We start from the raw sequence: 13,877 nt of genomic DNA, 5'->3' as shown, positions 1-13,877 counted from the left end.
TCTTCAATGTTTACTTAGTGTGGTCTCAGCTGATTATTTCATAACAAGCATAGCAGAATGCATCCTTTAACTGCATACTTTTGCCTGGAAGATTTTAAGTAAATATTTGTAACACAATGACCTACATTTGAAGGGGGTTTTTTTCCTACTGTAAATTTATTTACTTTAATTATTGCACACTGGTACTTGCAGCCAAATCTTTGCTAGTACTTTGCTACTCAGTATTCTATCTAGCTTCTTGTTCATCTATTCTCAGAACCATAATTCATCTTTCAAAATAGATATCTGAGTAACGTGAGATGCAATAGGCTCAATGTGAGGGGAAAAACAAACAAACAAACAAGAAAATAAAATCATATCTGATCAATCAATACAAGTACAAAAGGAACTTCAAAATGTAGTTTTATACAGAAAGGTTAAAGCCAAAAAGATAGACTTCATGTTTCAAGATTAATACAACATAAACCTCATCTCAACCAAGTGAAATTAGGGAAAATTCTCGATTAAACTTTACGAGGATCAGGCTCGAGTGTTCTGGGCTCTTTTTTTCCCTACAATTAAAGAACAGCTTACCCGGCTCATCATTACCCACATTAAGTGTACAGCATATACAAAGGGCTCAAGCAAAAGATGCAGCATAAGGATTAAAACTAACCCTTTGCTTACAAATGATGGCACAGGACATGCTACTGGAAATCTGTAACCCACTACTCCAACTAACTAAAGATTTATGCTATAAAGGAATATATACAAATGACTAAGCAGAACACTCAGCATAAGGATTAAGACTTCTTACCCCATATTTACATTGGCGGGATGTTGCTCCATACTGGAAGCGACACTGTTCATCAGCATCATACACCTGACCTGGGGCCACAGCTGGATAAAGAAAGTCACGCTTGGGAGGCTCATTATCAAGGCAAGTACCACGGCCCGAACTGTTCAACATAAAGGACCAAATCAATTAGGAATTCTACTGACTGTAAATCACAGTAATGATATTATGTATCTAGTTATTACTTTTAACAGTGCTGGGTGTGAAACAAATATGATTGCAATAAACAGACAGTAAGCAGGTACACCCATATAAACAAGAGAAAATATTTAGAGGGAATTAGGAAATTAAAATAATTTTTCATCATTATTATTATTTTTAAAAATGCTCATTTTAGATTGTGAAATAATTTTATATATTATCCTTTTTTAAAGTGTGATAATTCTGAGCCACACAAGACTGATTTTCATTTTTAGTTTAGGATTCCTATTTGTTTTCACTGAAGAACAGCTAAATTTAGTCACAAAATGAAAAAAAAACCAAATCAAGCAAGTGCAAAAAAATCAGTTTACACTTTGAAATGACCCTTCTGATCCTTCAAACAGCTAACTATAATCTTATAGATAGAAGCAGCTCAACTGGTTTATGTAAAACTAAAACACATTCAAGTTTCAATATGACAAAATGTTTATAGGATCAGGACCTTAACATGTAAGCCTTTCTTCCTTTCGAGTGAAGAAAATGGTTACAGAGGTAAAAATTCTGCCGGAACTTCAAATTTACCTATACCAGGGTCAGTGAAAAAATTTGTACAGGTCCAAGATTTTTTTTACTGTACCAACAGTTAGACCTAAAAAATTCATGTTGCAACCATAAAAATCATCTTTGCAAACTTCAATATTTTCTTCTTTTTGTACTCACTGTTTTCTTCAGTGGTTGATGTTTTTTTTCCAAAATATACCCATATTCAACCACAATATTTTAGTGTAGTGGAACAAATGATAAAGAAAGCCAAAATCAAACTGAGCTCTCTTTAGAAAACTTTGTACTTTGCTAAATACAATTATTCAATTTTATTGGGTCAGTGTGCATAAAGAGGACAGATGCTTTTTTACTTTCATTTCACATGTGAATAAGTGAGGATTTTCAAAGAATTCTTATGGCAACACTTAAATTTTTTTTCCGACATTCCTACCAATTTTGCCAGCACTTATGTTCTGTTTTTTTCCAAATCTTTTCCATGCACCTTGCCAAAGGAACGTAATTTCAGAAGTGAATGTTCTACACTGTTTTTTGGAGATCTCCAATTTTCTATACTTTTCATCTGCAGATAAAAAAAAAAAAAGTGAAAAGTATCCTTTAACTACACATTTAATGTTCTCATTTTAAACCTTTTTGATCAAGTCTTCAAAATACTAGAAAAGATCCTTTGGAAAAACAAAGAAACCTCTGCCAACCACTTCAGAAGGTGGCAAATAACAACTAATGTAAGAACTAGGTAAATACTGGAAAAAATACAGTATTTGATGGCAAATTCAAAGGATTTCAGTGTTATTCACCTGCATGCATGCATACCCATGCATCCGCTCAGCTTAAATCTATTTTAAAAATATCAACTGTGTGGTTCTGGCAGAAAAAAATGGTGTGCTTTTCCCTTTATCTCATGTAATTGCTGCAAGTATATATGCAGCAGAAGTTGGGAAAACATCCTTCAATCTTTTAAAGTATGTCAGTGTTCTATTTTGTGTATATGAGGAGTGCATGTTAATTCCAGTATTAAAAGAACTGACATACAAGCTAATTTTTCTGCAATGTCTGGACTAAACTGCAGATAGAATCTTTCCTTAAACAAGCAGTGAGAAGTTTAGCATTTGGCACCAGCTTGAGCTAGTATTGCCATAGATGGGAACATTTTCATAGATTCCAGTATTGTTGTTTATTGTAAACAATGATCTTGTAAACAGATGGCCAAGGGCACAGCATTTAAAAAACCTCATTGCCTTCAGTGACTTCTCTCCACAGGCATATGTACCCCTGCCCAAATTAGATTACAGAACCTGTTCTAAACCTTAAAATTTGCTAAATTAAAATCCATACCTACTCTACAAGAGATACAATGGCAGAAAAGCAAGTCATAAATCTTTGTATTGAATACAAAAATATGACTCTTCTGCTCTAATTACCTGATTTGCACCATAATAAAATATTGTTGTAGTAATTACATGAGAAAAGTACTACTGAGAAGTTATTCTCTTACTAGCTACATTATATCACAACCTCTAGACCGAAAATTTATTTCTGACTTCTGCTTCAGTTCTATTGTTTATCTCAAACAGTCGAGCAAAACTGATCCCTGATACTGTATTGCAGGAACTGAAGTATCCTGGAAAAGAAATGGCATGATCTTGATAAACACATTAATAAAACCAGAGACTTTACATTGGTAATGAAAGGTCTGACCAAAGTTCTGCAAAGGATGAATACAGGCTGAGGACCATTTAACCTTTCCAGAAAATTTTTACAGGATTTGGCAATGGTCCAATACTCTTGTGTGTATGTCCCTGTTCTCGCTTTCTTTGTTCCATCAAAGCAAAGCCCACATGCTTGAGAAAAAAATTTATGTTAAATCTAGGGAACTGAACCAAAAGGGTCCAAGAAGATTCATGGTTTTGGAGAACTTTATAAGCAGAGATCTAATTGTTATTATCAGTTAGGCATATAAAAGTGTAGATGTAAAAAAGGACCTTCATATCTACAATTTTAGAAAATTTCTACTCACAATTGCTTTTGTGCTTTGTGATTTTATCTTATATAGGAAGTATATACAGCAAATAAAAAAATCTACAGGATATCCCTGCAGAGCATTTGCATTTTTGAACATGAGGTGGATAAATCTTTAATGTCTGCAACAGAAATAAGATGATCTCAAACTAACCATTACATTCTATTACTCTACAAGGTACTAATAGTATTCACGGTTTTTCTCATTTTCCTAACTTTAGGTTAATTTTGTGAAGTTTTATGGGACATACTGCGACTTGTTGCAATTATGAAATAGCTAAGCTTGATGTCATTTCAGCCCAGTATTCCAGTGTAGTGTCTCCAGAGATCATTTTAAAACACTCTACAATATAATTTAAATTTTTTGTTGTATTTTAGTATCACAGGGCAGCAAATTATTCTTCTATTTGAAAGGATAACAAGGATACTAGAATTTTCTAGGAAAGCTTAGGATTTCAGGCTGCTATCACTGCTAACTGCTCATCTAAATTAATACCAACCAGGGAGTAAATATTTCTAAATCTTTACAGACTGAACAACACAAAACTCAGAATCACCACCTCAGCACAGTTTTCACAGTTGTATTCAAGACCAATAAAGAGAAAAAGCAAAAACCATGGATCTCTGAGGGTTTATGTTCCTATTACAGTATCTATTCTTAAAAATCCCTACTTACGTAGTATAACCCAGCTCCTTCAATGGCTGAAGAAAATACCCCAGAACGCTGGCTCTGAAAATTGGTTTTGAATGTCACACAATAGCTTCATTCATAATAATAATGTGGACTATAATGCAAGCTACACTTCATGATCACAAATTAAACATAGTATGAATATTTGTGAATATCTTTAATAGCTAAACAATCATATACATACGTACATTGGTAGTATACATAACGTTTTTTAAATTTTTACACCAAATAAGCCATAAAATATGAAAAAAATAGTAAAAAATATTTTTAAAAACAGAGAGCATTTTTACATATACATACCATTAATTATTTGCATGCCAATATATCTGACTCCTAACAGAATCCTTACTTCATATTTATAAGTAAAAGCTGATTTTTTAAAAGCACTAGTTTATAGTTCGGTACAGGTTACAAAAGCTGCTTTACTCAACATTAATGGGTAAACATTAATGGGTAAACATTGTCAATAGTCTACAGATCTAAGGATAAATATTTGTAGAATCTGGACATAAGTAACAGAACTGAGATTTGGATTTGGTGTGCTTAAAATTAAAATGAAGCCAAATGCAATTACAAAAAAAAAAACTTTATTGAATGTTAGGGAAATTCAGATTTACCACTCACTCATCTGATAAAATCAGCTTCTTTCCATTCTTTCATGCCAAGGTTGGCTCTGTCTTAGTATTTATTTCATATAAAAGACTTTGTAATTTTGCACAATCTTTTCATCACACTCAATGTTCCTTTTGCTTGGAGTAGCAATTTGCTGTTTCTTTAATGCATGCTTTCCTATGTTCCAAAGCATTATCTTATTCATTAGAATATCCAGCAGCTGTACAAAGAAGAATCTATTGGTTCATCTATCAAAACCATCCTCCTACCAAAATCTGGTTTTAAGAGTTCAGGAGATATTAACATATATAATACTGGACCAATAATTTATTTCATCAGATACTCTATAAATAAGTTAATGGAAATCTGATGCTTATTCTGCACTTTACAATTTCCTTATATTTAAATGAATCAAAAGGTAGACAAAGAGTAATACTTGCAAAGTCAACACTCAAAGCCATATTGTCATCCCACAATTGCAGAAACTCTTAGGTCTTTTTTTCAACTAAATTGTCTTTTAAGTTAAACATAAGACTTTCAAAGTTTCAGAAATCTATAGCAAAATAGGGCACATGTTTTTTATTTAATTACCTGTTAGCAAAAAAATTTTAAATATTAATATAATTTAAAGAAAAGAAGCAAATTATAATCCAAAGTGTAGCTCAACACATCATATTGAATGCAAATTTTCTCCACTGATTTGTAGAAAGAGATATTAAATTATGATACAATAGATGTGATCTTATCTTCCAAAACTAGTCTTAGTTTATACCTTTTTCAGAAGTTACTTTATATTTCTGGAGTATGAAGGACCTGATCACAGATAACACATGAGGCATATGTAGACGTATCCTATATTTACCTTGCATATTCACCTGCACAATTAAGATTCTTAGGCAGATGATATCTGGACCAGAACACTGAATTTTTTTTTTTTATATAGTGTCTGCATGGGCTTGCTTGGACAAAGATAGTTTTGGCTCCCTTCCAGATTTAGAAAGTTGTAGTCTAAGATCTAAATCTTGCTGTATGGCAATCACAGAGTGTCTCCAAGAATTTCCTGTGACAGATCTTAATGAAATAATTTAAGACTCTTGGTTCTCCTCCATCTTCAAAAGACAATCCTGCCTTTGAAAGACAGAGATGGCCATCTTGCTTCTTTTAACTCCTCTCCTGTTACTGACAAGAAAAATAAACTATGACTCCAGAAATCACACAGCTTTTTTTAAAACAGAAAGTAGATGTTATTTACACACACACATGCTGCATGGCATTAAATTCATACTAATTGTTTTTCAATCATTAAAATTTTAGGCTTGGTTCTTTTCTCCTGTGAACAGATATTACAGGTTTCTACTCATCTCACAGAAATCTCTGTCCCCTGAGACTGCCTTCCAGGCTTTCAATTCTCAGTTAGTATTAGTGGAATTAGATCCATATAGTGTTAGTGAAATTAAAGCCATTGCAAAGCACTTATGAACAATTCAGCTAATAAACTGAATTATGTCAGTCTTTCACTTCACCTAAAAGCTTGATAGACAATAGCTATTTTAAGCTTGGCAGACAATAGCTCTTATGTGCTTCAGGGAATGTTTTCTCCAGAAAAAACATATTTCCTTTGGCCATTGATCCTCTGTGCTCATTGATCATCCTTGCTGAGAGTGCTGGTTGACCTATTAGCATCACACAATTTGCTTTGTTTTATTGTCATATTTTGAGCCATATTCATCCTCTTTCCAGCACTCCTGCAAAATATTTTTCTTTCCCAGCTACTGCCTGACTGAACTGATAACCCTCCAGGTGATACTTCATAGCTACTCCTCAGTGCAAAACTGCTGTAGCAAAGTGGTGACCTGAGCTGGTAAACTAGTAAATCCACATTAGCTTTCCTTACCATAAAATACTGTGAATGTGTAATGAAATTCTATCAAAATCCATTCCAGTTGTATTAATGTTGTACCATGACAGCATGGCCCAAACACGTGCAAAGGTTCAAAGCTATAAATCTAAAAGGTCTCACAGATCTGCTTTCTGCTGGGTATCTGCATCTAATATGTTCAAGTCCTACCTGCCTTGTTACACACAGCTAAATTAATCCCAAGCCAGCTTGGCCTCTAAAACTCTAAATCAGCATTTTTCTCACCAGTTGCTAAGTCATCAAGAAATATTAGGGGAAAAAAATAATTTTTCCTGTGAGGATGCAGACTCTTCTACTCTTCTAAAAGCAGTCACAGATACGTTGCCACGTGAAACTTGCTATTATTTTTTTGATTCTTGCTAACTGTTTACTACTGCAACTGAAATATACCTGCTCTCAGAGCTGTTCTCTCTTAAGGAAAGGTGTGAATGGGTAAAAAGTGTCATGCAGGTATTAGTTGAACTCTTAACAGCTGCCTTTTGTAATTGAGATGGCATAAAAGCTGGTGAGGAAACTAGAAACTAGAGAAACAAAGTACAGTTTTACAGACTATCTACCTTATGAAATAATAAATCAAATATTTTAAGGAAAAAATGATCTATTAATTTATAGGATATTAGGTCCACAGACAATAAGAAGCATAGATTTATAATGAACAGAGCATGTTTGAGAAATATGACATTCTGAAAACAGATTCCAGGATTAGTAGATGAAAGAAAAGTTATATTTGACTCTTAGTACAGTATTTAACATTGTATTCTATACAACTGGAACATGTACAAAAGTCGTGGTGTGTAACATAGTATGTGTCCAAGGTGGCTTGGAAGAAAAATAACATCTCTATTTCAGGTTACAAAAATACACCTGAAGTATTATGAAAAATAATTTATCATTGAATCTCCTATGCATAGATTGTTGTTTTTTCTCTAGTTCAAATATCACTTAGTATCTTCAGTAATGATTTTTTTGTGAAATTCCTTTTTAACAGAAATTCAAGTAGAGTTGCAAACACTGGCAATGACAGACAAGTATCTCGAAAAATATGAGGAGATTATGACTGTGGAAACAGATTCAACAGAGTACTTCTGGCTTTATAGTAATATAACTACAATTTCACTGCCATCCCACAGACTTCAAAAACTTAACCATAAATCAAACCTATGGAATGGAAAAGAATAATAGAGGTGCTAACAGTAAATAATAAACTAAATCAGTAAAAAACCCAGTGTAAAAAGGCTCAAGATAAAAATGTTTTTAACTGGCAGTAAAAATTTGAATGACCACTGCATGCATCAGGCTGAAATTTGAAACTGTGCAGGAGCATTATGAACAAATGTTCAGCTTTATCATTTTTGCAGAATAACACACACCACAGAATTTTATCATGTTCCTTTCCCTAAATCCATAAATAAGAAATAACTTCATCACTTTATGTTGAATTATTTCCTCATCAACAGACAACTTATTGTCAGGACAATTATGGGATCAAAATTTAGTTTTTCAGAGAAGAGCAACAAATAGAAGGAAATGAGACAGAGAACAGCAGAAGTGTAACAAGAAGAACAAGCTCCCAAATACTACAAAGAAATACCTGAACAGTAAGCTTACAGTTAGAACTATAAAGCTGTGAAATAATCCTAGAAGAAATATGAAAACAGTATTCTTTTTCATAGTTAAAACCAGGCTGCAATGACATACTAGAAAGATTACTAATGGGAACAGCATTGAATTAACAAAAGTAAGTAATTGGTAATTATAAAACAAAATAGCTATGTATATTTTTTAAAATAATGCTAGTGTTAAATAAATGCACACACACCCACACATATATATACACACATACATACATATATATATATATATATATATCCTCTTAGCAAATGAAATTATATTGTGAGAAAGTTGTACCACACATATATGGTAAGGATGATTTACTCATTTACTGCTTTAGTTTAGACATTCATCTTAAATATACCAGTATATAAAACTGCGTGGAGGCACAGTTAAGCGGTGTGACACAAAATGGCTTAAACCTATTACAGTAACTCATGAGAAGTTTTCTTCGTCTGAATAACACCAACACTTAAATGTCTGTCTCTGCCCACTGACTCTACAGAATTTCAAGCACCTTGACAGCCCAAGTCAGTGATTCTGATTCTCTACATTATGTGGGAAGCTGATGTTTTGGTCTAAAGGTTTTGGTCTAGATGAGTTCCTTCAGAAAAGATACACAACAGCATCTTGTTCTGAAGTTAGATTCTTAAAAGAAAAGAAGATGCTAATTTTGTCCTTAAAAGAATAGTTGGACAATTGACTTGTTTAAGTCCCTCTCTTAAAATACAATAAATGTCTGAATTACTGAACAAGCTGTATTTCTTAGGGCGTGATTGCACAAATGACACTGAACCTGTCAACTAACTGTTATTTGCCTCCAATAAGGACCATCTTCCAGCATCTAAACAAATTGGTTAAGGATCTGTTTTCAGTGAACTCATGATTATATGTACTTGACTTCAAAATTTAAAACACATACAAGGCTTCATTATGAATCATCAGTATGTATAAATGTAAAAAATAATACATTTCTGTGAACAACTTATTTTGACTGTTTGAATTTTTTCATAGTGAAATTTCAGGTAGCAAACTACTTCTGGATAAAAATCACCACAGAAGTAGAAGTTTTCAGAATTTTAAGGTATTAACATTAAAGATCCATGCCATCCACTTCTATAATCTTTATGTTCTTGCCAATGGTACCAAAAAACACCAAAAACCTACAAGACTGTCTGAAAAATATCTGAAGAATGAAATGTAAAAGGAACAGGGCTATAACCATCTTCACTTCATTAAATTCCCTCACATTATGTATGCTAACAAAACATGACCCATAGACAAATCCTAGCCTCTTTTATTTCCCACTTTCAGGTTAATGAAATAATGAGGTATGATCAGAACTTCAGAATTTTTTGAGTAGATTAAAAAGAATAAAGAACTGTTAAGGTGGTGAATGGAGCAAAAGAAGCTTTTGACATTTACATTGAAATAATACTCTACAGAAAAATAGAGTTTTAAATGATGCACTATATTTCTGTCTATTCATTATAAAAATGTAAACCATCAGAACAGGTCACTATATCTCTACAACTGATCCCAAAAGGTGTCAGTTTTTGAAAATGCATTTTTCTTGAGAGATTACTTACTCTAAAAAACTGGTGATGTAATCCCGACTGCAAGCTGACCAGGAGAAAGGATTGGTGTTTGCTGTAATATGAGCTGCCATTAGCTTTGCTGCTTCATGACCTTTGGTCCCACAAGAATTTCCAATTCCATCATGATTCATACCAAAACTGCTCAAAAGAGTAGGAGAGAAACAGCCCATTACTTTTCTAAGGCATCATATATCACTTAAAACATAATATCACCTTTACAGCAATCATGTTGGACCAAAAAGAACACAGTGCAGAACTCCTAAGTAGAGAGTCAGTTAAGTTCTGATTAATTTATTCAGATCTCATAATACAGCACAATAACATAACTGTCTTCCCTTCTATGGAATTTTGGAATAATTGTATTTGTTTTCTAAAGCTTTTAAAAAAAACATAACAGTATTCTTGCAAGACAAATATAGACCACTCAAGCCTTTATTTGGTATGGTATGTGGATATGGAATATTTATTATAGCTTATTAATATTTATTTATTATTTGTTATTTATCTATTATTTATTATAGACTCTTGGATTAGTAAAAAAGGACTAAGATTAGGTACTGTTGCTGTAACAATACACTATATATAGGCATGGTGCAACCAATGATAATTCAAGTAGAACATAGGTTTTGCAATTCCTAGGACCATCCTGTACGCACACTCTCTCTGCATCTACCCACAGAGAGACCTGGAGCCCTCCTGCTAGAGCTTTGCTTTGTCAAAGAATGTCAAAATAAATACAATTAAAAATCAGCAGAAAACAAGAAACTTCTGGATGGAACTTGGCCAAAAGAGATTTTGGAAAAGGAAAGAAATTAACTTTCAAGAAAGATGATATGACCTTAGTAAAAAAAATCCTAAAGAATTCTTATTCTTATTGTTATAAAATAATCCTTATTCTTATTATTATAAAACTCCATGTTCTTAGTCCTTGATCAATTTTCATTCAATCACTTGGGGAGAAAAGTTTGTTCCTTCATTTCTTATTTTTTTAAATATTAAGCTTTGGTCAAATTTACTCCTTCTCGAAAGGCTTACGAAATCAGAGGGGCAGATAGTGAGAGACACAGGAACCTCCCTGCTAATGAAACAGAAGTAATTAAAACAATGCCAGAACTAAGATTCTGAACTCCCAGAATCATACAGAGAAGTCTGTCTTTGGAGTGAGTCTTCTGTATGCTAAAAGGACTGACTCTCTGATTTCTTCCTCATCGTTCAGGAAAACAAATGTATTGAGGCACTCAGTTTTGATTTTCTGTAATATTTAGGACTGGCGCTAGAACATGCAAAAAGTAGTAGAAAAGAAACTGACCTTTTATCAGCTGACCACTTAATACCACTTAATATCAGTTCATGCCACTTTTTTCACTGAAATCAGTGCAGTTGTTTTATATTAATCTGAACATATTGCTCCAAAATGTGGTATAGTACCACAAGATTTTAATGTTACCCTGAATTTCAATACACTATTTCACCTCTTCAGATGATCATAAGAACCTACAAGTGAAAGGTGCTGGCAACCTTTCCTTCCAGAAAAAAAAGAACATCAGTGAACGATGGATGATTCCTACAGGATCAGGAAGGATTTCATCATCAAAAATGCATGGCTGCCCTGCCTATGGAATACATATGTCCCTATGGTATACATATTCTACAGCAATGCCTACATGTGTCTGGTTCAGTTTGTGGTACCTCACAAATGCAGAAGCCATATACTGTATTATATACTGGAAAGGTCTAACTGACACCTTGGACTATTATATAAGCAAATAAAGGATGTCCTTTGTTTATAAAAAATACAGCTTTAATCAACTCATCTGAGTAATGTATGTAATGCATTGAAACTTTCAGAGCAGTGTTGATTCCTATGCTCTTATCAATACCTATTCATATTAGGAGAGGAAAGAACTTAGATGTCCTGTGCAACAAACTGAACTAGAATTTTACGATTAAAAACGTGCTTTATTTACCTGTTCTCTGCGGCAATTATTTCCTAGAATTTGGGGTACTTCAGAAACATTCCTTTTTCTGAAAACAGAAAACTTTATTTTTTAATAATCTCCATAAATTATTCCTTTATAGAAATGAGTTGGATGATTCTTGTATTCAGTTTATCTTTAGTTAGTGTATTCCATTTGTTTAAAAACTTAAAGACTTCAGTTCTCTGGAAATGAAATTTTTATCTTCTGGATGCATAAGTGAAAAAACAAATTTCATGGTTTCAATAACCTTCCTTCTATCTGCTCTCCTGTGAAAAAGACAATATTGGTAACAGTGGCAGTGATATGCCTGATAAAAAGCGTGTCTGTGAATGGAAGTCATAATTTCTGACACAAATGGGAACTCAATCAATGCTTTTCCACGATCTAATGGTATGCTTTATAAAATATTCCTTCTCCTAAATCATCTATCCCTTTCCTAGAAAGCTTTTCTACTTGTCCTTGCTTTTGAATTTAAGAGGAATGTGATCATGAGGTGCAGGTAACTTTTTCTGATGTTTGCAGAAGGGTTTTACAACTAATGTCTTAATTTCCAAAGATGGTAATGGCAGCATGCCAGTACAGTCCAGTAACTTGCCCTCCTGTGGGCAGGATTGCAGATGGAAACACATTTCTGACCAAATTGCCGTTTTTATTTCCAACAGAACAAGCTGGTCATATTTGGCCATCATTACATTGAAACTAGGTCTTTACAAAAGCATGCTTGCAATTGGATTGGCACAGAAATGTAGGGAAGAAAGTAAAGAACATAAAATATTCTTTGTGGAGCCACTGTTATAATTTGCCTACCTTTTTCAATTTCACTAAACGTACACAGACTTCTTCCTTTCATTGGCTTAAAAAGTCTGTCTAAAACTACCAGTATAACTTTGTCTTTAGAGGAACAGTCAGATGGATGAGCAGAGACTGAAATCTCAACTGACACAGGAGTTATTTTGTGAAGTTATCTTTCCACCTGCCATCTCAAGGAAGGATGTTTAAAGCAGCAACTCTTGCATTTTCATGCATTATGGCTCCTCATTTCCCAAGAGAGCACTTACTTTACATTAAAGGATTGTGCAAAGTAGGAACACTTAAGAAGTTTAAAATTATAACTGAAACTCTTCTGCAAATTATCTCTAGTCTGTATGTTTCTTAAAAAAATCTAAAGCAGAACATCCTAGTCGCGCTCACTGCCTTGTTTCACTTACTAACATCTGTAACTGGATAGTTTTTTTCCCTTTGGAAATCTGCTTTTCATTATATCTGAAAAAATTATCTGAGGGAATTATTTGCAATACTCATCCAACTTGCAATCCAACCCCAAAAATCACAAGGGAGATAACTAGTGTCATCTGTATTGAATAAAAGGGCAATAGATAAGCAGAGACCCTGGAGTATAAGCAGAGGGAAGGATGTGAATATAAACTTCTTGTCTACCCTTCCTTTATCTTGCAAAAAAAACAGCATGGCAGGTAGGTCCCTACAGTTTCATTGGCTTACTAATATTTTTGGTAGTTCTGAACAATGATGGTTATGACTGCCAAAACACTTATTGCTGATTCATATGAAATTACAGCAGTCATTTTTGTGAGACAGTCAGAATGCTTCTGTCCTTATGTATTACCCAGACACTTTGGATTCAGAGAAGACAGATCCACACCAATCTGAATGCATCCCCATACTCTTCACTGACATTTATTTTATATACCATGTACTTTATTAGCCCTGAAGTTTTCTTAGAAGTAGTACTCAGGTGAAATGCTGTTTTTCAATCAATTATCTCTTCTATCTAGCTGAAGTACTTATTATCTTCATATCAAATGAGATCTTCATTATCTTCAAAAGGTATCTTTGTATATTCCTAGCTTTTTAGGGTTTAGGGGATTCAGAAAAGCACAGACTGTTTCATTTC

At 33.5% G+C, this 13,877-nt stretch overlaps 1 protein-coding gene across 1 annotated transcript in view; it reads right to left on the bottom strand.

Annotated features, from left to right (window-relative positions):
• Positions 1-13,877, bottom strand: part of ADAMTS6 (ADAM metallopeptidase with thrombospondin type 1 motif 6) — a 145,007-nt gene that overhangs the window by 60,988 nt on the left and 70,142 nt on the right. The window contains exons 10-11 of the mRNA XM_021534377.3: positions 9,978-10,124; positions 797-938 (exon numbers count right to left, since the gene is read on the bottom strand). Of these exons, the coding sequence (XP_021390052.1) occupies positions 797-938; positions 9,978-10,124 (289 nt within the window). The remainder of the gene's footprint in view (positions 1-796; positions 939-9,977; positions 10,125-13,877) is intronic.

Source organism: Lonchura striata, chromosome Z, assembly GCF_046129695.1.
Source record: "Lonchura striata isolate bLonStr1 chromosome Z, bLonStr1.mat, whole genome shotgun sequence".
NCBI classification, from domain to species: Eukaryota; Metazoa; Chordata; class Aves; order Passeriformes; family Estrildidae; genus Lonchura; species Lonchura striata.
Note: the sequence above shows the minus strand (reverse complement) of the source record. Positions and strands in the feature narration are given on the sequence as shown.